Source organism: Carassius auratus, chromosome 41, assembly GCF_003368295.1.
Source record: "Carassius auratus strain Wakin chromosome 41, ASM336829v1, whole genome shotgun sequence".
NCBI classification, from domain to species: Eukaryota; Metazoa; Chordata; class Actinopteri; order Cypriniformes; family Cyprinidae; genus Carassius; species Carassius auratus.
The window spans coordinates 646,194-672,516 of record NC_039283.1 but is presented as its reverse complement, the minus strand read 5'-3'; the positions used below and the strand labels follow the sequence as shown (position 1 = coordinate 672,516).

Genomic DNA, 26,323 nt, shown 5'->3' with positions numbered 1-26,323 from the left:
TTTGGGGCGTATTTGGATTTTGAGCGCGAGACTGCCCTCTGGCTTTCAGGTGGAGATTTACTGCTGATCACAGAACCTGTCGAAGTGCAATTTTGTTTCCATTTCCATTAATCGTGCAGCCCTAATAATAATAATACATTGTTGTGACTTTTTTTTTTTTTTGTAGGGTCTTTTTGCCTTCTTATAATTCTGAGAATTGTGAGAATAATTAATATATGTATTATTATTATTATTATTATAAAAAATGTAATTACTATTACTAAGAAAATATACTATTGTAAAATTTCACTAAAATAAAATTAAGAATTTATTACAAATGTAAAATTACAGTAATATTTATGCCTGTCTTAATCTATTTATTTTCACATTTTAAATCTTCAAACTTTTATTTTGACAGAAAACTGTGTGGAGCCCTTAAAGCTCTTTTGTTAAGAGCTTCTTATTAATATTTCTCATTAAGTATGGGAGGATGGTTGGCACCTTACCAAATGCATATATACAGTATTTAATGTAATTGCAGACTTTGCGGTTTGATAATAACACTAAGGCATATCATGATTTCCATTTTATTTTGATTAATCGTGCAGCCCCAGATATACGTCACAATAAGGAAGACAATTGCAGCTTCCATTTCATGCTGACTTTAAAAAAAAAAAAAGAAAGAGGAAAAAAAGAGGTGTTTTACAGAAAGAAAAAAAAGATCACAATGGAATGGAAACATTTTTTTTTTTTTTGGGATGCATGTGGCAGAGTATTTACTTAAGGAAACTTAATTAAGATCTAAACAAGAAACTGATGTCTGACAGGACAGTCAAAACCAGAAGTGTATCGCTTTATTTCGGAATGTATGGTTTCTGGACCGTAAGAGGATGTACTTACAGCATTGGACGTGATTTGGGGTCATCCTGGCTCAACATCTCTGACTTCGGTGAGGGCCTGTGAGGCCTGGCACTGTCCACCGTGTTACACTGCAGTGTGACACTTTGAGTGGTGTACCTTTTCTGTTTTTTCTCTGCCTGCAGAGGTGTAGACACAGTCATTCAAATAATTGAATCAACAAATCTTTGTGCCTTGTTCTGGAGAAGATTTTCTTTGGATTGAAGGCCTGGAGGCTTCTTCTAGTTTACTGTTGAGGAGTGTTTTGTGAGTTAACATGAGATTAGCTGTTGGCTACACTGCAGTTTATTCAGTCTGAGTCTTCTTTTATAGTGGTTTATCTGTGTGGCTTAATGGAGTTTTTCTTTATCTCAGACCTTGCATGCATTTGTGGCACAGTACTGGGGAAACTGAAGAGCTCTATGGGATTAAGTCAGTGTAATCTCCAACAGTGCTGTGACACAGTCAGAGCCTGCGGAGAAACATGTGGACATAGTGCACTGAAGAGAGTGGGCAAGCTAATGTCTGTATAGAGGACACATTGGTTATGGTTAGTTGCTCGGTTGCTGTGTTTAATCGTATTGCACTGTACAAAATGTTTCCATCATGTTACAGTATCTGTTTCTGTCCATTTAAATTGTATCAGATTTTCTTCATCAATAAGTAAATTCGTGGTGCAATGCAGTTTTCATTAAGTTTTAACTTTCATCATTTTGTTTTTTTAACATTTTTAAAGAAATGTGAGCGTTTTTCTTTATAGTGTATGAGACAATGCTTTCTTTTTAATGCAATTGACACTTAAGTGTGTACTTAAGCATATGGATGGCACTCTGGAAATATATTTTAGTGACTTGGGTCACAGGAGGGAAATATCCTTACAGCCATTAATAAAACAAGTAACAAAAAAAAAAAAAGTTGTAATGCATGTAGAATAATTTCTACAGTGTAGAAAAAATTATGTTAACCATAAATAAATGCAATTTACATTTGTAAATATTCCATACAGAGTATGTCAGGATATTTTTCCTGTATAACACAGCTTAGCAAAATGATATATTAATAATATTATAAGTATTTAAATTAATGATTTCAATTTATTCATTTTGACTAGTCTATCAATTATTGTTTGGCAACACATCTCAAAATCCCTCGGGAAGTTACTCTCAGCTAAGGTCTGCTGTGATTATGTTTTATCGCAAGATCAAGTAATTGTTTAATAATAAGGATCAATAAATTTTTTAATTGTATGATATAAAATATATAATACTTTTAATATGTGGCTACAATTAATGTTTCTGACTCTTTTCCACAATGCTTCATATTAGTTTCTTTATACAAACTTTCCACACAAACAGATGAGTCCTCTAAATTAAAAAAAAAAAAAATTGTGTATAGCAGTGCTATCAGTCACCATTATAAATAAAATGATAAAGGAGCCATAATACTATTAAGCAATGAGCAATAATTCACCTCCTCCCAGTGACAAACAAAGCTGAAGACTTTTGAAGACATGAGCTATAAATAGACCCCCCTACAACAAAAAGCAGGAAGTCATTAAATATGAATAATAATCAGAAGTTTATATTCCAACACACACATAAACAAAAGCAGAATATTAGGGTTATGTATAGTAAAGCTCAACCCGGATCTATTTATAAAATGCTATCCTTGCTATTCTGTGATGCATTACAAAACAAGAACTGAATGTATAATACTTCAGAACAAATATTATGATCTCTATGATCATGCAGTGTTGCCAATAACAAAACATCACCCAATCGTTCAGTTCTTCGACTGTACTCGTGTGATTCTCAGCTTACTGTGTGAGAGTCAGTCATTCAAAGACTCGCAGTACTTACGTGTTACAGCCATGTCCTGTGTGTCAGTGCTGAAACTGCATGTGTATATCGAAAAGGACTGAACCATGAACACTGTTAGCTGGTCACAGTGTCAAGAAGGTGAGAGCGAAGTAATGCAGGCAAAAGCAGATGGTCCTACAGCCAGAATAGTTCTCTCAAAAAAGGACGAGATCCCCTCTACTTGAGGGTACAGGACGAGACCCAGTGCAACAGTGTAGTATTTCCCATTGACTCCTCACTGAAAGACTGACTCAGTTCTGAATCATAAGAATGCTGCTTTGCTTATGTTTATATGAGTGAACAGCACCGATTGGACAGATGCCTTCGTGGTGCCAGCCAATGAACAGCTGGCTGTGGTCACATGGGTAGATCACAGAGAGGAGAGGATGAGCAGGTTGGATGGGGGTTGGGGGGGGGGAGGGGGCAAGACCAAAAGATAAAGACTTAGACCATCTGACTGGCTAAACTGCAGAGGGCTTGTGCTGCTGTACATCAGGAGCACTGTCAGATTTGAATGACCATGGTGAGAGTCTGACATTTTATTGTGAAAAAAGAAAAGGTGTGACAAAGAGGAAACGCTGAGATCCAGTTGCATCGTTCTCCCTCAAAGCAAAAGCCAGGGGTGTAGTCATTAGAATTCTGTTGTCATGGAAACTGGTTCAGTGTGGCCTGTTGGGCTGGGGGCAGGACTCTCTGTCTACCCCTGCTTTACACAATAAGAGCCTCGCAGCCTCTTCTTACTGGCTCTTTCACTACCCTCCCATCTTCTCTCTTCATGACATGCAGTACGTAAGCGATTTGGACAAGGCCACATCAGATCTGTGAGTGGAGATGCTGTGATTCACGGACTGCTTTAAGTACATCACATGAGGGCAGATTAGAATTTCAAATGTTTTTGGCTGAGATGAAGGTTACTCACCTGGGAAGGGGTGAGCCTTAGGGTTGGTTTGAATATAGAATTCAGTGGGGTTTTTTTTCTGTGCATTTTATTAAAGTGTTAATTCACTCGAGAATTAACATTTTGTCCATCTTCTACTCACCCTCGAAGCATCCTAGGTGTATGTGACTTTCCTCTTTCAGAATAATCCAATCAAAGTTATATTAAATATTGTCCTCACTCTTCCACACCTTTCAATGGGGGTATGTGGGTGTTTGTTGTCAACAGTTCAGAAGACGTGAAATAAAGTGAGTGCATCTGTAATAAAACGTCCCTCACACAGCTCCGGGGGTGAATAAAGTCCCCCTGTAGCAAATCCATGCGTTTTTGTAAGATAAATATACAGATTTCAAATGTAACAAACACTTTTTTTCTAACATCTGCTGACTGTTGGGAACTGGAAGACATATGCGTCGCTACAGAGGACCTTTTTTCGCACTTTGCGTTTACTTTATTTCACGTCTTTCGAAATGTTGACAGCAAACACCAGCTTGCAACATTGAAAGACTTGGATGAGCAAGGACAAGGACAACTCCGATTGAAAAATTACAATTCTCATTTTCTCACCCTCATGTTTTTCTAAAACCTTATGACTGACTTCTGTGGAACACAAAAGGAGATGCACATGAAGTAGGATGTTCACACTGCTTTTTTCAGTATTGAAAACATACAATAATCAAGGGATGCATTTTGGGATCCAGAAATTACAAAAAAAAGGCTCATAGTAGTCTATAAACCTCATATGATATACTGTAAAATGGAAAGAAAGTGTAAAATGGTGACCACAGTTGATGTGAATGCTCCCTATAATCAAAGAATGATTTGTCTGTTTGATGAAAGATTCAGTTATTAAACAGAAAAAGGAAGTGGTGCACAATGTGAGTTATTTTTAAAATGTGACAGGTTATTTCTAAAATTGTAATTTATCCAACAAAACATGAAATCTAGAATGTCAAAGAGGTTACAGAAACCACAAAGACTACCATAGAATACTTCAAGGAAGCACAAGAAAGTTATACTGTAGGTTCACACACACTGACCAAACTTATACACTAAAATCAAAAGGTGAAAAGGTTTTTTGATTTTTGTTTTCAAGGCTATATTTATTAGATAAAAAAAATAAGTAATATTGTCACATCAATAATCTCATTACAATTAAAATAATATGATTTGCAAACTTTTCTATTTAAATGGGATTTAAAGCATTTTATCTTTGTTTTCTTTTCAGCAGGAATTGCTCCAGGCTACAGTCTCATAGTCCGTCAGAAACAATTGTAATATGCTGATTTGATGCTTAAGAAATTTTTATTATTGTCAGAGTTTAAACCGATGTGCTGTTTAATATTTTGTTTTTGTCATCCTTTGAATTGAAGGTTGAAAAGAACAATATTTATTTGAAATAAAAATTGTTTAACTACTTTACTGTCACTTTTAATCAGTGTACCATTCCTTTAAAAAAAAAAAATCTTACTAACACATGACTTTTGAACAGAAATTTGTGTGTGTGTGATTGTGTGTGTGTGTGTGTGTGTGTGCATAAAGCACCTGTGTTTTAATAGGTTTTACAAATTAATATTCAGTAAGAATCTTCACATCAAACTCTTTCACAAATTGAAAGAGAGAATGCTAGATATGCCAAGTTGCTGTTTGCAATATAAGAAGGGAAAAAAACTCACCAATTTGCAGTGTGCTGCCCTGATGTATCTGCCCTATAGTTGTAGGCATTTCTCTGCAGTATCAGCATGTTTAATGTCCAGAAACCTACTGTGTTTTTCCTTTCTTTCTTTGAATAAATGTCACCGCACTGCAACACAAGTAGTGGATTCAATTCCTCAAAAAAAATTTTGTTCATGAGCACTTCTCCATAAGGAACTTGTCAGTAAGGTTGAGGAAATGGACCACAAACCACTAGAGAGATTTTGAGGTGGGCATAACAGCAGAGCTTCACAGATGCTGAGTTTAAACCATTCAAGTACTCACAATAAATCTTATGTATTTTATTTTTATTTTTATATTTCAATTCAACTTTTGATATCTGGATTTACATATAAAACTAGCCAAGAATACTTTTTGATGTATATTTAAGTCAAACTAGTATTCTATTTCTTTTAGGTAAAATGTTAGATTTTCTGCACCAAACATGTGAATATGCACAGCATGATATTCATAACCCTGAATGAAGCTGTTCCATTGCTTCTGTATGTATACCAGTACCATTAAAATGCTTCAAACAGCCTATTTGTAATGCCTGGCCATGCTAATCTTAAATGTGTTCTGAAAGATGTCACCTCTAATTTGATTAATGTGGGAAGCAGAAGCATGACAGGAGTTTTAATCAACTGGCCCTCCTATGAGTAAGTCTCAAGACTCGTAATAGGAACAATACTAGGCATTTATGTAAGGAAGGTGGGTTATGTAAGAATGCTGACATCTGCCAAACCGAGCACAGCTGACCACCTCCATCTCACATCTGGAAATTTCTACACTGGTCTATAATCATCCTGGTTTTCGATTATGAAATCCTCACCCACGTCTAAAAATAATGTGTTTATCTAATTTTCTTCTTGTCATAGTGGTGATGGGATTGACTTTTGCTGGTTTCAGAGCTCGGTGAAATATTCCTTCTGTACTTTGGCTTCTCTGCTGCCTAAGGGCCTCTGAATGTCTCATGTCACTTTAAGGTCTTGTGGATTTCTTCAATAATTCAGACGTTTTGCAAGGATGCAGGCAGCAATTTCCCAGAAGAGACACGAAAACTACTGTGAGGATTTGAGTGCTGCACCATCTAGGGCTCTAAAAACCAAGCAAGTTACATGTATAATAATAAAAACAACAACAACAATTATAATAATAATAATTATAATTATTTATAAAGGTATATAAATAACTACTTAAACAAGTTTTTTTTTCATTTATTAATTTTATTTATAAATGTAGATTTATATATAATAAATTCTTAATAGTTTTTATTAATTACTACTACTATAGTTTTATGATTAATTATTGTAATAGTTATTTTTAGTTTTACTGATTATTAATTCATCAATTATTTTGTTTTGTAATGTCTTAACTCTATTTGTTGATTAATACTTAAATAAACAATTGTAATACTTGTGTTTGTTTATAATAATAATTACTATCATTATTAATAAATTATGAATGTACATTGAATTTATAAGTACTACTTCTGGTACTATTATTTTATTTATTAATTGTTTTTGTTGTTTGTCTAATATTTATTATATTTCTTTATATTGTTATAATAGAATTATTATTAATTCACTGATGTTTGAATTCAGTTATAGCATCACGGATTTGGTCTATATAAAGTAAACTGGTTCAGATAAACATTTTATATTGGCAGATATGTTTGACAAATTTTAGTGTGCACAGAAAAGAATGTACTTTAATATTAAATACGGTGAGCTAACATGCTTTTTACTGCATGTGCTTGTGGATGGAGTGGGTGAGGGGTGAGGGTGTTTTTTAATATATATATAATTATGGGTGCTTCATTGGCAAAACATTGTTTTAAATAGGAAAAGACCAATATTTACAATATTTGTTCACTTGTATGTAAATTACAATTCATCACAATCTGCTCAGTGGCATGGAAAACTGAAAAGGTCTTTAGGGAATTTGTCCATGGAGCTGTAATGCGTCTGCTCTGCGTCTCAGAGCTGGGTTACATAAGTCCCTTTTACTTCTGGTCACTGCATGTATCCCAGTCTCTCTGCTGTTTTCCCTTAAACCGAAGCATTACATAAGTCTGTTCTGCATCGATGACTGGAGTAGAATTCACATTTTATCACATTTTAAAATAAATGCAGATTGTATGATATGTTTCATATTTCTTCATTTTGACCATCCGTGATTGATATCTGAATAGTTCATATGGTTTTTTGTTTGCAGTCTTTTCCCTTTTGCAGTAGCTGAGCAGTTTTGTAAATTGTAAATGCCAACAGTTTAATTTGCTATTATTTAGCTCTTCATCTCAGTCCAGTGGACCATGACATTGGGATGAGATGGAAAGTCATTTCCATCAGTCTCACCTGCTGTGACACATTATTAAAGGCACATACAAAGGCTGCTAGAACAATGACCCAGCAGCCAAGGGCACACTTGCTTGTTACACACTCGGACGTCACGGCCTATTTCTGGAGCGAGACACTGCAGATACTGACCTCCTCCTGCAACTTGGAAACAAATTACCACTGAAGTGTAGAACTTAGTCTAATAAGGGATCTTTCAGACATGTGTATAGACTATGAAAGCAGGGAGCAGTGATTTAGATACAATGAAACACTATAGTGTAAGGCCATGCCTAGTTAAAAGGTTTTACACATCAATGAATAGTACTTTTGAAAAAAAAATTAAAATGCTGTCCATTTATGAGATGAAGACCTCAGTCTCAGTAGAATTATAAAGAGTGATTAATTCTGTGTGGAACACATTGTGGGGTTTAGAATTTTTCTGATGCTGCATCTTCACTGAAAAAAAATGGCAGTAATAATTTAAATTCTGAATTTGCTAGTAAATTTCACAAACAGTTACAAAGAATCCTAAAGTAACATGAATTTAATGTGAAATTAAGTAACGTTTCAAACGACTACATAATCGGTTTTATTTAGGCTACAACTGAAAAATCACTATTTACAGTTTCTGCTGGATGTCTGTTTAATCTGAAGATGACTGCCATATAAGCCAGCCCAACACACAACATTACTGTTGAAAGAATACAACAGAAATATCCTGTGCAGGCTGTACACAGTCATTAAAAAGGTAAGTTATTCTCTCAGGTGTTTTACTGCACCTCAGTGATGGAAATTGTAAGTACATTCATTATTTTCTGCCAGTTTTCTGTCACAGACTCGCTCTAGTTGAATGGCGCCACCATGAGCATCACCAGATAACAACACATATATAATGAACATTGGTCCTTTTTACTTTTTTCTTATTTGAAATCTGTTAAAAACAACAGCACAAGTGTATCAATGAAACAAATGCAGTGGTTTAAAGGGGATATGTAGTGTAAAAAATGCTGAGAATACTGTAGCCTATACTCTTTAGACAAAACGATGCAATGCAACACATTCCCAAAGAGAAAGAGTTTTAAACACTCCCTTTATTTTTGTGCAAGCTCCTGGGTGTTATGCAAAAACCCTATCTGTGGAATTTGTGGGATCTCGGGAGAGGCTTGTAAACAGCCAACAGTTTTTGTCATTTGTCTCCCAGGCTTGAAATCAGCAGGTCTACAGATCTCCAGCATTAAATCTATGATTTATACTGGGTTTTACCTTCTGAATAGAATGACATAAATATTGAAATATGTGAGGTCCCTCCTGTATGAACAGGCATTGAAAATAATTTATATAAATGCAATTTCAAGGGGAGTTGGGGATTTTTCCAACATGCTTGACCCCTCTACCCAAAAAATAAAGAAACGACAACAACAACAACTCAAAAGTTGAATAAAAAAAGTGAAATGGTTGATGGCTGTAAATGCATGAGGTTTTTTTTTGTTGTTGTTGTTTGTTTGTGGTTTTGGGTAACCACAAAAGTTAATTACACAAGAAAGTTTTCAGTATATCATGTTCAGTAGCTGATGTATGATAACCTGGAATAAATAGCACAAAATAAACAAGTAATTGAGTATGATGATACTTCAGCCGACTAACTTGCATAGCCTACATTTTAGTAGGCCACGGATAGATTAGAGGTTTATTTCAAGCATTGTTGTAAACATTGCACTGACTAAAGCATGGTCACCAATGACAAAGTAGGCTACTAATCAAACTATTAAAAAAAAAAAATTCTCCCAAATGAAATACATAAAGCGCTAAACACATACACAAAAAAAAAGAGTAAAAAAAAAAAAAAAAAAAAGCTACAGTAGCCCTGATTAGCACAGGTTATTCGCTGCTTGTTTGCTCTGCCGTGCACCTCATTCAGGTAAAACAGTTCAGACGATTTATCATAAACTATGCATTGTTTTGACATTGTTGAAGTTCATGCTTAACACTGTACATTTTCGAAATAATCCATTAAAGCTGCGATGTATACACACACACACACACACAGACATATATATAAATACAATTATGTACAAAATTATTACAAAAATATACATCTCACAACAATACTGAGAAAGGAAAAAAGAGAAAGATATATACCCATCACATGTAGGGCTACATCTCCAATATCTGTTTAAAGAGCTACTTTTAGGAAGCATCTGATAAAAACCTGTACCTGCCATGCGAAAAAAAATGCAGTTTCACATACATTCCAAATCATGAACGCCTTTAAAACATGCTATACATGTCTATTTAGAATCTGACGTGCAGTTTTTAAACATATGGCACATGAGCCAACGGCCAGTAAGCAACATACATCTTCCAGATTAAAACACGTAATAGGCTTCTCTGGGATGGTTGCGCAAAGCGAACCTCAAGAGATTGCACCCTGAATATTTCCTAAAGAAATTCCTTTACGGGTCGATTCCAAGCCTGCATCTGCCTTCTGGTCAGAGGTGTGCGGTATAAAGCAGAGCAGAGCTGGGGGGAGGAGTCGAGTTCCGCTACACAGGCGCGCGTTCGAACATCAGACAAATATTTGGACGTGTGTCATGTCTTCAACAATGACTACGTGCAGCTCATATTTTAAGTAATAGCGCTTTTTGAACTCGTATAAGAAGATATTAGACTTTTCAATCACTATTTTAGTAATTCTAGAGAATTTTTGTGTATAGCTAATAGACTGTGTCGTCGAGAGATTTGCCCCAGGCATTCAATAAAACCGAATTCTTTGTGGTGTTGAGCGGTATCGAGCTGGTAAGACTTTGACGCACTTTGCGATTTATTTATTTATTTAATTAAATTTTAAGATTAATCAGCTATCAGGAAACCGTAATATGTCTTGCATAACTGCCACACGTCTTTTAATAAGCGTTTTCTGCATTGAGATCTGTTGTTCCAATCGATGTGCACAAAAATGATCCCCTTCAGTTTCTGCGCATGCAGCCTTGAATACATTGTTAGATTTGTAGTTGCTCTTTCTTTTTGAGCACATGGCCATCTTTATCACATTACAGCTCTGAGACAATTGTTATGACAATGAGAAGATGGTGTTTCCATCAAGAATTCAGTGAAATGTGACGGAAGTGGGTTAAATGGGGGGAGGGGTTTCTATCATCCTCCTCCTCCTCTTCAGAATTGATCCCGTTGAAAAACAGTGACACATCTGTGCAACAACTGTAATTTACTGTGGTCTTTCTGTACACTAGTAGTGAACTAGGTTTTATCTCTGAAGGATATTGTTATATCTGTTGCTGATTAGCCCGTGTATTTGAGATAGGTGATATGTGATGTGTTTTGAGTTAAAACAGCTAAAACACTAACGTCTGTATGCCACTTACCAAATATCATCTGAAATACCATACCCCACAGCCATGTCCCTCGGGCTCCTTATCCTCTAAAAATAGAGCCCTTTTACCATTCTTAGCAACAGGAGAGAGAAACATGCTGGGGAACTGTAAGAGATCTTTTTTGTGCAGACACAGTGTGTCAATAATGCTCCAGCTTGATTAAATCACTTTTATTTTTTAGCACTTGATGTCCAACCAAAAAAGTCACCGATAACTGTCAGGACTTCCTCTTCAATTCATAGTTGAAGAGGTTTGTTAAATGGCCAAGTTAGCAATATGAGAGAAGTGATACTTCATTAGTCAGGTTTATAAACCTTCCCACAAGAGCTGAAGTATGTGTGTGGAATCTTGCAGAAATTGAAGACAGCCCAGTGTCTCACACTTGCTTGTTTTTTCAGACGCGATGGAACTTTGTGTAGCTGCAGTGCTTTTGTCGTACTTCGCTCCAGCTTTGGGTGAGTGCTGTTGTATTTTATTTTATTTTTTAATTGGCACCTTCTCTACTGTATTTTGAGAACTTTTTTAACATTTATTTTTTTGATTATTATATAAATTAGAAATCTTCTTAATCTGAAAGAATCAAGAATCTAAATAGAATGAGAGAAAAAAAGTATTTGTCCTGCACAGACTCTCCTTTAGAGATTAACGGTATACATATGCAGGATCAGCTTTTGGCAGGGAAATGCCAGGTAAGTGTGTAGATAGAGGGACTGCTATGTGAGCGAAAAAAAAAGAGCTGAATTTCAAGATTTTCTATGCTTCTGTCTGACGTTCTGTTTGTTATTGTTTAATAAAACTTGGCTGCCGTTGCACATGACTGCTTTTCTGAAATACTGGAGCAGATGGTGTAATTTTGGCTTTGCGTGTTTTTGGCAAATTTTCGCAAAACGGTTCCAATGTTTCATTTCTGCTCACGAATACACAGTGCAGCTCATGCTGTATCTAACCTCATACATACAGTTCTGCTTCTCCATTTGAAGAAAGTTTTGACAGGATGAGACTCGATTGACCTTAGAAATTAAGTATTGTTGCTGTAATTATTTCAGTTCAGATTTATCCACTTTTCAGTACTAAATCTAGCTGATCCGTTGAATTTCTTTGAGAATTGCTGCATTCTCAGACTAGTGTGTTGTTGCCAACACAAACATTTGAATACACCATTTAAGCGCTCCAACACTGCCGGACTGTGCAGTGTGCACTCAAGTAAATACTGCACACACACACATACACGAGCAGCATTAAATAATGTTTTTTTTATACACAGGAATGTTGAAGTGTTTGTATCAATGCTTTGCCCATTGTTTTTGAAAGAGATGAAGGGAGGAGAGAGAGCGAGAGATCATTATGGATGACCAAAGTCTTACAGTCAGGCCATTCATAATGTTAAATTGAAGATTTGGAGCAATGTCTTCTACATTCTTGTTTACAAAGAGCAGCCCCTCCATAAAGAACATGGAGGTTTATTATTATTCCACTGATAAATAAAATGGTGCCATTTCTTAAGTAACATTTCTGCCAAATGTCTGTTTAATACTAATACAAATTATTTTAAAAGATCTTGTCATAATATTAGAATTAATGTTTTGTTCTTTGAGGTGAATTCCTAAAAAAAATTTTTTAGTGGCTGTTTGTGTCTGTCTCCAAACAAATTTACTGAAATGTAGTATGCAACCGTAGTGTACTTTAACATTGTAGCGCACTGCAATACATCGGTGCCAGTTTTAGTTGAAGAAGTTTTAGAATCACTGCAAGTTCTATACTAATTTAAAAAAAAACACTTTTACATAGAATCTAATATTGCTCTTTCTGTAATAGTTTGTCTGACATAAACCTGTCGTTTTTGCTTGGTTAAATTAAAATTTTACAACTCTTTCTCTCCTTCAGCTTCCCAAATGGAGGAAATTCATGGTAAGTGTCTTATAGTCTAGAATAAATGTTGCATTAACTGAATGTCTCACTGGCTTATTAACAGTGTTTATAGCCAGGCTAGACCAGGTTTAACGTTGTGTGCATTGAAACAATATTACATATGTTTGGAACCGTAAGCTTTTAGTTCACAGCATTCGTGAATTTTTTTTACAAATGTTTATGGAGTCACCAGTCAGAAAGCTTATCCTCTTAAGGTACATTCCATACAGAACCTGTTTTCCCATAGCATTCTGTATTTGAGAAATGGCTTGCAGAACAGACTATTTTTTCTTTCTTTTTTTGGTATTAGAATGTTGTCTTTAGCATCTTAAATTCTCTTAATATTTTACATTTTGATTGCTACCAGACAACAGCTTTGCAGAGTTTTGACTCTAAACATTTTCTTTCTTTTTTTTCTCCCACCAGAGCACGACAAGCCATTTCATTATGGTGAGTACAGATGGACTATAGCTGCTCGGGCAGTATACAAACTTGTGAGGATTAAGGAAATCTCTTGGTTGACTTTATAAAGCTCAAAGGGAAAAATGCTTGAATGCAAAACATAGCGATAACTCAGAGGCATTTGTGTTTCTCAGTGTATTGTGAGTGCAGTCATTATTATGGGACTTACAACTGCACTCTGATGTTTCCCATGGTGTGCTGAGCACTGTTGTATTAATAAGGGCTTTCAGGGTCAAAGTGCATCACCCTCTTCAGGAAACATCTGGGAAGTCAGAGAGTTGCGTGTCCTCTACTGTTTTCCCAAAATAAATGGAAAATATTCACCCTGGGACTAAGCTTCTGTAAGACACAAAAGTGTATATATATGTCCCAATTAAAATTAAAAGCACAATGCAGACCCCTACTTAGAAATCAAACTACTAATTACACACTGGTTCCAGACTGTCTCAGTAAAGTCATTCTTCAGCTATTTCCATTATGCTAAGTAGATTTGTTTGTGCTTGTTGTGTTGACCTTAACACTCATACGCAGGGCAAACTGGTATCTGCAGAACTTTTCACATTTTCTTTGATGATTTTAGGGGTTAATCCATCATATTTTGTTACATGGAAGTACAGTAGTAGACACTTGGGAGTATACCTGACCAATAAGCCAAAATATTAGTAAAGAAATGAGTGGGGTGTAGAACTTTGTGAATGAGCTCCAATTCTACAGATTCTGTGTGCACCTGATACAAAAGGTCTGTTTTGTTTGTGAATCTGTAATTTGTGTATTGTTTTGCCACTAATAAAACTTTTCTTTCTTTTTTTTTTTTTTTTTTTTTTTTTTTTATAATTTAAGCTTCTGTTGAATGTTTCCCATCTGAATCTTGTTTCACTAACATATTCTAATAAAATGAAAACATGCATCACTTCTGCATTTATACATGTTCTTCTGACTCCTCTTTCCAGATTATGAATCCCTGAGGATCGGTGGTCTGATCTTTGCTGTGATCCTCTTCTTGATGGGGATCTTCCTCATTATCAGTGAGTGTCAAATCTGTGTACTGCTCTCAGAAAGACTTAAGAGTTATCATACGTTTGTATAGCACTTGCCATCAGATTTCTAGAATATTTTTAGATATTCAATAAAGACAGATATTCACCTAAGAATGTATCCACACATGCAGATAAACAAATATCAGTTACTGAGGGTAGACTGGTTGCAAGCCAGCATGTCTTTCATGCCCTCTAAGTTTAAACCTCTCTATGACACCCAACACCGCACCATGACTTATGGTGTACAGGGTAAAGCAGCCAGTCTAACCTTTGACACTCTTACTCTGAACCCCCATCAATCCACATACATTACTAATGAGAAACCCTTCTTTTTTTTATTTCTTCATGTGTAACAGCAACCTAGGAAATCTCTAAAACAGCTTGTTTTTGTGAATGCATTTCTCTTGTGTATAATAATAAACCACCAATGGTTCTGATCATATTTCTGGCTTGTTTCTAATAGGTCGGAAATGCCGCTGCAAAGGGAACAAGTCCAAGTAAGTGGCGAAGAAAACAAATGCATTTTGTTCTAAGAGTATATTCATGCTACACATTTTTTGCAGGCCAAATCTAGTTGTTTCAATCCATGGAATCAGGAATTTTGCATTTATAGAAAGATTTCACCATCCAGATTTCACAACAGGTTTAATTTGGTAATGCAGAATTGGCACGTTGACCAACAGAAATCTGCTTGCTTTGACAATGACTTCTGTGTGATCTGTGATCAACAGACAGCTGACCCTTTTTGCCACACATTTTTTATAATGTGACCGCATCTGTTCCAGTGGTGCAATTAGACCAATAATTAGACATCACGTCGATTTATTTTTCTGCTCTTCAGGAAATTACCACCTTTTCAATTTTGTCTGTCTTGTCTTTTGCGTGCTTCACAGGCCAGTGGGTCTCGACCCAGAGGCAGCCAGAGGTGAGAATAATCAATTTTATTTTACTTCATGACACTAAAAAGAAACTGACATTTATGGTATTTTTATCGCAGGTGCAAAATAAAGTTAGCCGAGGGAACCGAGAAAAAAGGTGACACTGCCTCCACTTTTGGATTCATTGTGATGTTCTATAGCCTGCATAAATGTTTACAACTTTGTATCTCTGGTGTTTTTAATGGAAAGCATGGCTTCTTGAGGAGAAATCTTAATCAGAACTTTGACCATTCAGAAGAAGAAAAAGTTGAGCATTTAGTTCTTCTAGTGTTCACAATTTTTTAATCGTCTTTGTTTCCTAAATATGTGAGTATGAGTGCTCCTTTAAAAAAAAAAGTTTTAAAAACGTTTAAATAAAACCATTGATTCTCAGCTAGAACTTATAATGTTTAACTACCTTTGATAGTCCTCCCCCCTCACCTTTTGTAATGTTTTTTATTTTTATTTTGTCTCCCAGTGAAGTGCTCAGTATAGCTAAAAGCAAAAAGTAGGCATTTTATATATTTTGTAAATGGTCCATTCTGATTTTTTCATGTTGCAGAAGTAACAAATCTAACTGTAGGCCTACACTGTTGTTGAAAAATAAAATGATTTTCACTGAAAGTCTCTCGGATTCGGTCTGTGTTATAAATAATTGAGCCTGTTATTACTAGTAATAGTACAAGCAGTTTGATACTGCATCATAATGATGTTGGGATGTAGCTTATGTATAAAAAAATTAAAAAAGAATATAAAACTTTTCTGTGCATGTAGAATATCACACGAGTCTCTGGAATACTGAATTCTGATTGGTCAGGGTACGGTCAGGTCTGTAGAACTATTGTTGCTCATAACATGCACCTAAGTGACTTTTTTCATATCATCACAATTTGGAGAAGAACACTGGCGCCGTCTTGTGTCGAATTTTAGTAAACGGCTTTTTTTTTAACGCATAGCCTACAAATACTTGACGTCCCGAAACTCACAATCACCTCATTTTACTGAAGTGTCAACCTTCCACGTCCCGTCCTTATCCTCCTGCAGACCCCAATCCTGTTGCTGCATGGGTGGGGTTCTCTGTCGCATGTATTCATTGCGGGGGGTGGGGGGTCCCCACCGCACTGGCCAGTCTTGTCTGGGAGCTTCCCCTACCGAATTATTGGGAACACGACTGACCCGTATCGCTAGGGGGTGTAAGTGAGTAACCTCCGAAGTGCGGCGTCTATACAGTGCTCCACAGCGGTCTCTCTTCATTCCAGTTGCTGAAATACAGCCTACAACAAGATTGAGGAAACCTTGGCTCGTTAAAACACTGCAGTAATGGCAGCTTCAACAGGTTCGTCTGTTTATTGGATTTAGCTATTTGCTTTTGAAGATAAACTGGATGGTTGTGCCATAAGAAATTATTAAACACATTTGAAGATGTGTAGCCTACTGCTGAATGACTTGAGATTTGAGAAATGACACTTTTGGAGTTATACACTATTATGTAATTTGACAGGAATTACTAATATTGTTGCATATATATGTAGTTGTCCTATTCAGTAATTCCAGTCTAATCTAGGCTATTTCCTAAATTTGTTCGTATACTGCAGATGCTTTAATACATTTAAAACTTTGTCATTTCTCGGGAAAAACAGTATTTGAGGTCGTCGCCGTGGACGGATTGTTTAAATAGATGAAAAATTATGAATCTGCCGTTATTTCAAATCTGTGTGACATTGTTTCAACACAAAATTAAATGTTAGGAAGAACGCCAGCCTTAGAAATAGAAAATATAAAAATATAAAGCTTTGAAACGACATAAGTTAACGGATGAGACATCTGTTATCTGAATTTTATTTTTTAGAGTGAACTGTTTCTTTAAGAGTGAGAGGAGTGCTGAAAATCGCTAAGCCGTTAATGCGGCCTTCACACTGGCAGTTGAAATCAGCTCCGATACGGCTATGAAACAACCGGAAGTCATTCATTTCCTATGGAGATTCGCAGGCCGCATGCGAATGGCTACGAACCGGGTCCGAACGAGTGCGGTGCGAGAAAAATCGTGTCCGTTGATTATCCGGATGCGTTCAAAAAATTGAACTCTTGCGAAAGGCTACAGACAGTTCCTATCCATAGACAGTAAAAGAAATGGACACAGCGACCCCATTGGAACTCAATTGAGACAAGTGAAGCCCATTTTTAGCGTTTTTTAGCACTTCCGTTTCTGACGCGCAGACTCAAACGAAGCTTGACGACATCAGCAACCTGTCTGCCAGATGTAAATCTTCTAAGTGGCTGTGCGTGCAAACTGCCATCGTTAATCTTGCAGAGACGGCGAGCTTGAGCGGGGAGTTCTTTGTCGTGAGTGAGCAGGAGTAAGTATTCTGATTAATTATTTTCTATAGTATTTTAAAATGTAACGCCAGTACGCCATATTAAGTTAATTGACTGCGAGCTTCTCCTCCTGTCTGTACGGTAATGCGACAGAGAGACAAGTGGTTATGACGTAATCGTTAGCCTATTTTTTTACAAAAACTGTTTATACAGGGCCATAATGTAACATAGAAGGTAATGGAGCCCTTTATACATTGTCGTGTATCTTTAGAAATAAATAATGGACAAACGGAGTCTTTAAACGCCTCAGATGTAAAGTTATTCGCTGTCAAAGTGACGCCAAAATGAATGGGAGTCAATAGGAATGCTAACGCAAGTGAAGTTCTGCTAAAAGATGGCAGCCCCCACCCGACTTCAACTTCCGGTCGAGTTCCTTGCCCCCTGTTCCTATCTGACAATTCCAGCAGAAGTTGGCGTTGCTATGGTACTGATAAACAAACCTGAATTCATAACTTTTAATAAAATAAATTATTTTATAGCGATACGTTTTCATGTCAGTTTTTTATTTTCATGATTTTCTAACATTATAAGGGCAGTTAATACAATTAAAATGAATAATTAAATATCGTTCCCCCCATCTCGGACACACTCGGTCTCTCTCGCTCGAGTGCAGGGTTGTTGCAGCCCTATATACCACTATATCACATTTAGCTAACCTTACATGCACATTCAGATACAGACAATATCAATCGTTCTAATCTCTTTGCCATTTTTGTTCTATTCGCTTCCGAAGCTTTTCAGCGGTGTAGTACGACGTCAACTGGGGGAGTATTGCGTATTACGGGTGCGGATTTCAACTGCCAGTGTGAGGGCGGTGTAAACCTTGGAGTTCAGACACAACCGCATCATTGCGCTACAGAGCCAATTCTTTAAGGGACCGATCACAAAGTTGTGTGTCTTGTATACGGTGCCTGAGAGAGGACATGGTCAGTTCACTTAGTTTTGTCGTAGCCACGGCATATTAACTTGTGGAAACGTGATATTATGTCGTGGCCACAAGATATTAACTCGTGGGATCGTGATATTATGTCATGGCCACAAGATCATTTTGTCGAGGTAACAACATCCTTATGTCGTGGCCTCGAGATGTTATCAGTCCCTCCAGAAAAACGCGATTATGCGATCGCCTGATTTAATGCATAATCAGCCAAAGGCCGCAAATATTTATGCGGGGGTCGCATTTTTTCAAATACGCCGCACTTTCGCAACATAAATTGCCGATTTCATGAAGCAAAATATGCGGGGTAGCATGATTTCATAATCCCTGTATTTTCGTTACAAAAAAAAGTCACATATATCTCAGCAGAAAGTTTAAAAATGTTGTGTTTACTTCACACGAGTAAATTATTATTTCCCAATGGGAACCTTATAAAGTGACGTAATTACGAGATGAAACCAGGGTGAAGCACGCAAATCACTCTCATTTGCCAACAAAAATAAGCGCAAAAGACCGCGCAAAGCAGTTAACCCGTGTGTTACATGACAGTGGGGGCAAATTATTTTGAGAGAGGGATGAGGATGAGGATGGCGAATGATAGGCCAGTGTTAGAGGCTACGCAGTTAGTTTTCATTTTCACAGTGGACTGTTGTAGTTTCATTCAGAAGTTGATGCACCTCTACAGTTGTAAGATTGCACTTTTTTGTTACAGAATAGTACCAAAACCTTACATTGTAAGTATATTAGTAGTATGTAAAATAATTTACTTTGCAGTAAGAGATTGCACTTTGCAATTCCTGTAAAACAGCATTTTTTAAATATTTATTTATTCATTTTACAGAAGTTGTTGAATATTCCTTTTGTAAGGCTTGAGAACTTGTTTGACTCAATGTTTTGTAAGTTTGAGCAGAGACTGTCTCTGGCCATGTGTTAATTAAGGTCTGAAATAAAACAGAATCAGAACTTAAATATTATGTGATTTAGTATGCTTGCTTATCATAGGAATTCATAAGAAATGACTCTTTACAATAAGGTAGTAGCCTAGTGAGAACAGGGTGTTGGGGGGATCACCTTTTTTCTCTTTTTCATCAAACCACAGTTTTTGCAAGTTCCTGCAATTACATTGCATAAAATTGCAAAAATATCCCGCATATTCCATCACATTTTTTAAGAAAACCTGCCGCAAAATCAAGGATTTTTTGCCCGCAACAATCACAAAAAAAAATCGGTGTTTTTCTGGAGGGACTGTGTTATGTTGAGGGAATGACATATTTTTCTCATGGCCACGACTTCTTATGTTGAGGGAACGACATCCGGTTCTTGTGGCCGCGAGTTTGGTGTTGAAGTAACAACTTTTTGAACGATACCCTATAGCAGGGATCCTCAAATCTGGACCTCGAGATCCACTTTCCTGCCGAGTTTTTCTCTAACCTTAATCAAACACACTTGAGCATCGGAAAAACATGAGCCGCTGGAGGCGTGACGTGTGGGCGGAGCTAAAGAATCACGAGTGCGAGTAGGCTTTTGCGTTGAGAGCGTTTGGAAGTTGTGACATTACCGTGAGGAAAAAAAAACATCATCCAAAACAAACCATGGCTAACAGTCAGATTCAGCCGTTTATTTATAATCCAGAATCAGATCCCGAGGTTGAAACTGAACGAGAGCAGCAGCAGGAAAGACTACAGCAGGACGTCTCTATGTGGTATGTATTCAAACTGTATATATTTGCTTATGTAACCCCTCTCTCCCAGGTCCTTTCTGACGCTCCGAGCGGGGTTCGAACCCGGGTCTCTGGGGGATGCAGACGCACTAACAAGGAGCCTAAATGGCTACAGCCACTAGCGTCTGTTGCTAGTGCGTCTCTTGAGATCGGGGAGGTTTACCTGCACTACTCGCTGGCCTCCGTTACACTTAGCGGTTTTGGAAAATGACTAAGTTCCACTTTATGTCGTCTTTTTTTTCCTTTAAAGGCGTACAAGGTTTACTTGATGTGCTTTCGCGCCGATAGCTAAGTTAACAACACAGAGATATTTTAAGCAGTTTTACTCACCGCCTGCGGTTCCAACACACGATCGTGACCCTTTTTAGTTGGGATTGCATCATCCTTAAGAAATAAATGATACTCAAATCCGGCTCAAACTGGGCCTTGTTTGTAAAACAAGCATCTTCGAAAAGCAGGGAACAAACAAAAACACTTGCACAACTCCGTCGATGCTCTTTAAAAATAAACTCCGTCCACTGGTCCTTTTAATGTTTTTTTTTTTTTTTTGGTATTCTGTGCAGGATTGTCTTGCCCTCGCAACCAAAAACACACTTCTTTTGTCACATTTCGCGACGCTCTCGCTCTGATCAGTGAAGTCTGTTGTGCTCTCAGTGCTGTGCTATACAGGAGCGCGCGCTCTTCCGGCAGAAGTGCCCTTAGGACCCATATAAGGAAATTCCGCTCCATTTAATGTCACACAGACCCATACTCGGAAAAAACTTTCCGAAACATGTGACAAACCGTACGTACTTAATTTTTGAAACTTTGTCCATGTTTAGCATGGGAATCCAACTCTTTAACAGTATAAAAACAAAGCATGCATGAAATAGCATTTCTCCCCCCCTTTAAGTTTAACGGGCTTTGCCGTCGGAAATTTGCTGACATGAATCAAGTTCTCGAATTCATCATTAACCAGCTGAATGGTCCTGGACGCCTCCATGGATACCGCTGGATGCATAAAAAATGCCTCAAAAATGGTATACATGCACCAAAAGGAGACTGTAAGAGCCATTGTGGTCTATTGTAATTCTGTGTTTTTACCACTGGGTGGAGTGTGGGCTTAAATTAGTATATAGGTAGGTAAAGAGTAAGAGAGGGCAGGTGTGTAATTAGAGGGAAGCACAACATTTTTTTGACCGTGTCTGGAAATCGTGTTTGAACGTGTTTGGATGTGATTATGTGGCAGCATTCAATGATATCATAAGTGCATTGTGCAGCAAAACTGTGAGTTATGACCAGTACAATCTGTGATGAATAAATCTGATAAAGCTGACTTTGGAGGACGATGTTTGTTTGGATGTCACGCGTCAGAAACTACCCTACAACACCTCAAGTGACAAAAACAATTGGTATTTATGTCACTATAGAGATGTTCGAATAATTTTGAAAGAGCTGGATCCAGAAAGTGTATTACTTCGTCGTCAACCCCGACTTCATCGTCGGCAGTATTTTTCTCAAGGTCCCAACTATATTTGTACGGTGCCCGTAAAGTGACTTGTTCGGTTTACTTAGTTTTGTCGTGGCCAAGAAATAATAACTTGTGGGAACGTGATAATATGTTGTGGCCACGGGATATTAATTTATTATGACTAGTCATAATCACATTGAAGATATCTTAATTCCAATTACGACGAGTCATATTTGCAATATAGATATCTCGAATTACAATTGTGACTATACAAAATTATATTTATGGATAGTCAAAACGAAGTTTTCAATGTTAAAACAGCTTGCCATACTTGGACACTTTTCTAACTGGTGTTCTGAAATATTAAAATATTCGGTGTCTGAGATATTAGGTGTCACTGGGCGGAGCATAAATCAATATTCATGAGTTTCCTGTTTCGCGTTAAAGAGACTTAAAATATTAGTGCGTTTTCACCGGATCACAAAAACTGGTAATTACATTTCAGCTTTGAATGAAGATAAGCAAACGTAGAATATAATTGTTCGTTTGCACAAAATGTTATTAATTGTTTGCTGTTTTTAATTTTTACTCAACGATAACAGCCACTGATTTGCCAGAGGTAGTCTATCGTTAGAATACGCTGTAAGTAAATGGGCTAGCAGCTGTTAAATGTTTTCTTATATTCCTCTGTTTTGCTATTAAAAGTATGTCATTTGATAAGTATGCCGTTTAAAGTTGTGTAGCATATGGTGGTGGCACAAACTTACTCACTGTATTGTAAGACTGTAAGGTGAGAAATGAACAACGATATAAGACTCTTATGTAGTAACAACTATTTAACTTTTTTTCTCCTTAAAAAAGGTGTCACATGGAAGTGCATGACAGTCTACAGTTCATGTGGAGAAACTGTTTGTTTGTAATTAATATATCTATTACAAATCAGGCAGAAGGTTAAGCATCAAACTCTGCTGTTATTTTTTCCCTAGTTTGCAGAAGCTCTTCTAATGGGGGAGACTTACATTTTCTCAAGCTATGAGGCCACTATTGCACACGTTCTCAGAATTAACTTTTTTTTTTTTTTTTTTATCTGACGCAGGGGATGGTGGATTTGTACTTTATCAGTGTAATAGTTAAACAAATCATATGCAAAATAAGAAACTTGTATAGCCTACTATTTGTTACAAATGTTGTATTATTTAATTAACCAATTTTTTTAATTTTTACCAAGTTTCACAATTTGTTCCTGAAATCCACATTTTTGGAATCAAGATAATCAAAGGTAATCAAACCAAGCACAACCTAATAAAAAATGTTTCATGGGTAAAGGGTTTTATAAAAAAGATCATGTTGGTGGATATTCTACTCATATTAAAAACATGTGGATCACTCTTGAATGGCTTATTCTGCAGTGGGTATAAACAGGAAGCAAGTTTCTTCTCCAAACATTTAGACTGATTTCATTGAGTTGGTTTATGGTTTGCCATTTGATCATATAGACATTTACTTTAATGTATTTAATAATTTACTTACAACCGAAATCATATAACATGTGCTTGATTGTGTTGATCAGTAGACCTACCCCTAAACACATAGTTTTTACACCCTTGTGTAGCTTTCACCTTTTTTTTTCAAAACATGCCCATGTATTTTATATTTATACAGATGTGTAGTAAATTACATTTATGTAATGCCTTCACCACATCTGTTAATAAAACTTTTAACACAGAATCAATTGAAGTCTTTATTCAGCTAAAGCAATCTATGGAAGCATATGGGTAGCATTATTCAATTTGGGATGTAATATGCAAAATGACAATGCAATATGTAAAATGGCAATGCATTTCTGTATTTACATTTACATTTTCCAATACATTTGTGCAACGTTTGGTGCAAAATGAAAATGAAAATTAAATTACATAATTTTCATTTGCCATTTACTACACCAGTTTTAATATGTAAAATGAATATTAATTTTAACGCTTTATAAGTTGCAAAATTAAAATGAAAATGTATTACAGAAATGATTAGATATGTCTAACATGTTAAAGCAAAAACTGTGGCAAAATGATCATTTAAATGCTATTTTTCTTAATTGCATTAACACTCACAGTCAAGACACTTACGATTGCATTTTCATTCAGTGTCCCGCAATGAATGTAGCAAAACTCAATGTGCACATTGAAAATGCATTCCGAGCCGATCACGTGTCCCCGTCCTCGCGCCACGTCAATCATTGTGTGAACAAGGCGGGGCTTACAGAAGGTCAGAGACTCAAGTCTCAAGAAGAGGATTCAATCAAGTGAGACAACATGGACAAGACAGTTGGTCCGTGTATGTTTTGATCATTTCGGTTTATGGCTTCAATATTTCATTCGGACTTGTGGGCGGAGCTGAAACGCTGCTTTCATCTGATTGGTCGAATCGGATCGGTTTTCATCTGACAGCCTTCAACTCGGTCTTGTCATTCTTTCAGGCAAAATAAGAGTCAGTGCGAGTGAAGCACTGTAATGTCTGAAACCACCGCTCACTGTTAATTAGCATAATATTTGAATCAGATGTAGCTGGGCACATAATTCGTGCTGCTGAGACCTGCAAATTATTTCTAGGTTGTAGTATTGTATGAATATTGTCCCACTGATAAATACAGTGCAAATAGTTCTGTCCCTTTGGATAACAGTGAAGTGGAAATTAAAATCAATAATAGACTGAACAGTTCCATGTCTGTAACATTTACCACTCTCATCTTTTAAGTCATAAGGCACTAGGTATGTGTGTGTGTGTGTGTGTGTGTGTGTGTGTGTGTGTGTGAGACATTAATAAATAATTGTAAAAATTAATATAGTTAAATTTCTAAATAAAAATAGTAAAATTAGCTCTATGGTGCTCAGTGCTCCTGTAGCCTACCCCAGAGCGCCCTCTCGTGGCTGTAGACGGTAATGTTTTCTCTTGGTCTTGAATAAATGTGACATATAGTCCAGTGCGACTTATATATGTTTTTTTCCTCGTCATGACGTATTTTTGGACTGATACAACTTATACCGAAAAATACAGTTAACATTATTATTATTATTTATTATGAGAGTAATTGACACAGACTAGAACTTTAATGTTTCACCCAATTCAGCTCATATGTTTAGACTCGTCCGACTCGTGTTGCTTGTATAACTGGCCAGACTTACCTTCCCAAAAAATCCTATTTAATTTTATTTCATAAATTTAACTATATTTATTTCCACTTTACTGTTATCCAAAGGGACAGAACTATTTGCACTGTTTTTATCAGTGGGACAATATTCATACAATACTACAACCTAGAAATAATTTGCAGGTCTCAGCAGCACGAATTATGTGCCCAGCTACATCTGATTCAAATATTATGCTAATTAACAGTGAGTGTAGTTTCAGACATTTCAGCTGAAGGCTGTCAGATGAAAACCGATCCGATTCGGCCAATCAGATGAAAGCAGCGTTTCAGCTCCGCCCACAAGTCCGAATGAAATATTGAAGCCATAAACCGAAATGATCAAAACATACACGGACCAACTGTCTTGTCCATGTTCTCTCACTTGAATCCTCTTCTTGAGACTTGAGTCTCTGACCTTCTGTAAGCCCCGCCTTGTTCACACAATGATTGACGTGGCGCGAGGACGGGGACACGTGATCGGCTCGGAATGCATTTTCAATGTGCACATTGAGTTTTGCTACATTCATTGCGGGACACCGAATGAAAATGCAATCGTAAGTGTCTTGACTGTGAGTGTTAATGCAATTAAGAAAAATAGCATTTAAATGATCATTTTGCCACAGTTTTTGCTTTAACATGTCTAATCATTTCTGTAATACATTTTAATTTTAATTTTGCAACTTATAAAGCGTTAAAATTAATATTCATTTTACCTTTTAAAACTGGTGTAGTAAATGGCAAATTAAAATTATGTAATTTAATTTTCATTTTCATTTTGCACCAAACGTTGCACAAATGTATTGGAAAATGTAAATGTAAATACAGAAATGCATTGCCATTTTACATATTGCATTGTCATTTTGCATATTACATCCCAAATTGAATAATGCTACCCATATGCTTCCATAGCAATCTACTTTTATCTTTGAAATTAAAATATACAAATTACTGTATGGTTTGATTTAGCCATTTGATTTACACAAACTATAAAACATTTTAATTGTTATAAGTTTGTAGAAAATGAGCAAAACATTGTCAAAGTACTGCAAGGTTGAAAAAAAATAGAGAGATTAACAATGTTAATATTCCAGTTCATGTATTTAAAAATATCATGTATTTCGCTTTGTTATTAAAAACTTTTTTTGAATGATTGAGCAAACGATTAAGAATGACACAGAATAATCATCATACATTTTATTATGGCACAACAGATACATTTTGGCAAAGTTATAAAATG

The 26,323-nt window shown here is 36.4% G+C and overlaps 2 protein-coding genes across 2 annotated transcripts in view; one reads left to right on the top strand and one right to left on the bottom strand.

The window, feature by feature from the left end:
* LOC113059471 (engulfment and cell motility protein 1-like) overlaps nucleotides 1–26,323 on the bottom strand; it is a gene marked incomplete at its 5' end in the record, with an annotated part of 35,016 nt that overhangs the window by 6,671 nt on the left and 2,022 nt on the right. The window contains one exon of the mRNA XM_026228002.1: nucleotides 880–1,016. Coding sequence (XP_026083787.1) covers nucleotides 880–1,016 — 137 coding nt within the window. The remainder of the gene's footprint in view (nucleotides 1–879; nucleotides 1,017–26,323) is intronic.
* On the top strand, nucleotides 10,227–16,043 carry LOC113059729 (sodium/potassium-transporting ATPase subunit gamma-like). Its single transcript, XM_026228274.1, has 8 exons — nucleotides 10,227–10,502; nucleotides 11,494–11,550; nucleotides 12,980–13,003; nucleotides 13,430–13,453; nucleotides 14,416–14,490; nucleotides 14,966–14,999; nucleotides 15,396–15,427; nucleotides 15,500–16,043. The coding sequence occupies exons 2-8, from the start codon at nucleotides 11,499–11,501 to the stop codon at nucleotides 15,508–15,510; spliced, it is 252 nt and encodes an 83-aa protein (XP_026084059.1). The 5' UTR covers nucleotides 10,227–10,502; nucleotides 11,494–11,498; the 3' UTR covers nucleotides 15,511–16,043.

What these genes read in the sequence shown, in the direction of transcription:
- LOC113059729 (XM_026228274.1), top strand. Translation starts at nt 11,499, where the DNA reads ATGGAACTTTGTGTAGCTGCAGTGCTTTTGTCGTACTTCGCTCCAGCT. An exon ending in GTACTTCGCTCCAGCTTTGG is followed by an intron (nt 11,551 to 12,979) that starts GTGAGTGCTGTT and finishes TCTCTCCTTCAG; the next exon opens with CTTCCCAAATGGAGGAAATT. An exon ending in CCAAATGGAGGAAATTCATG is followed by an intron (nt 13,004 to 13,429) that starts GTAAGTGTCTTA and finishes TTCTCCCACCAG; the next exon opens with AGCACGACAAGCCATTTCAT.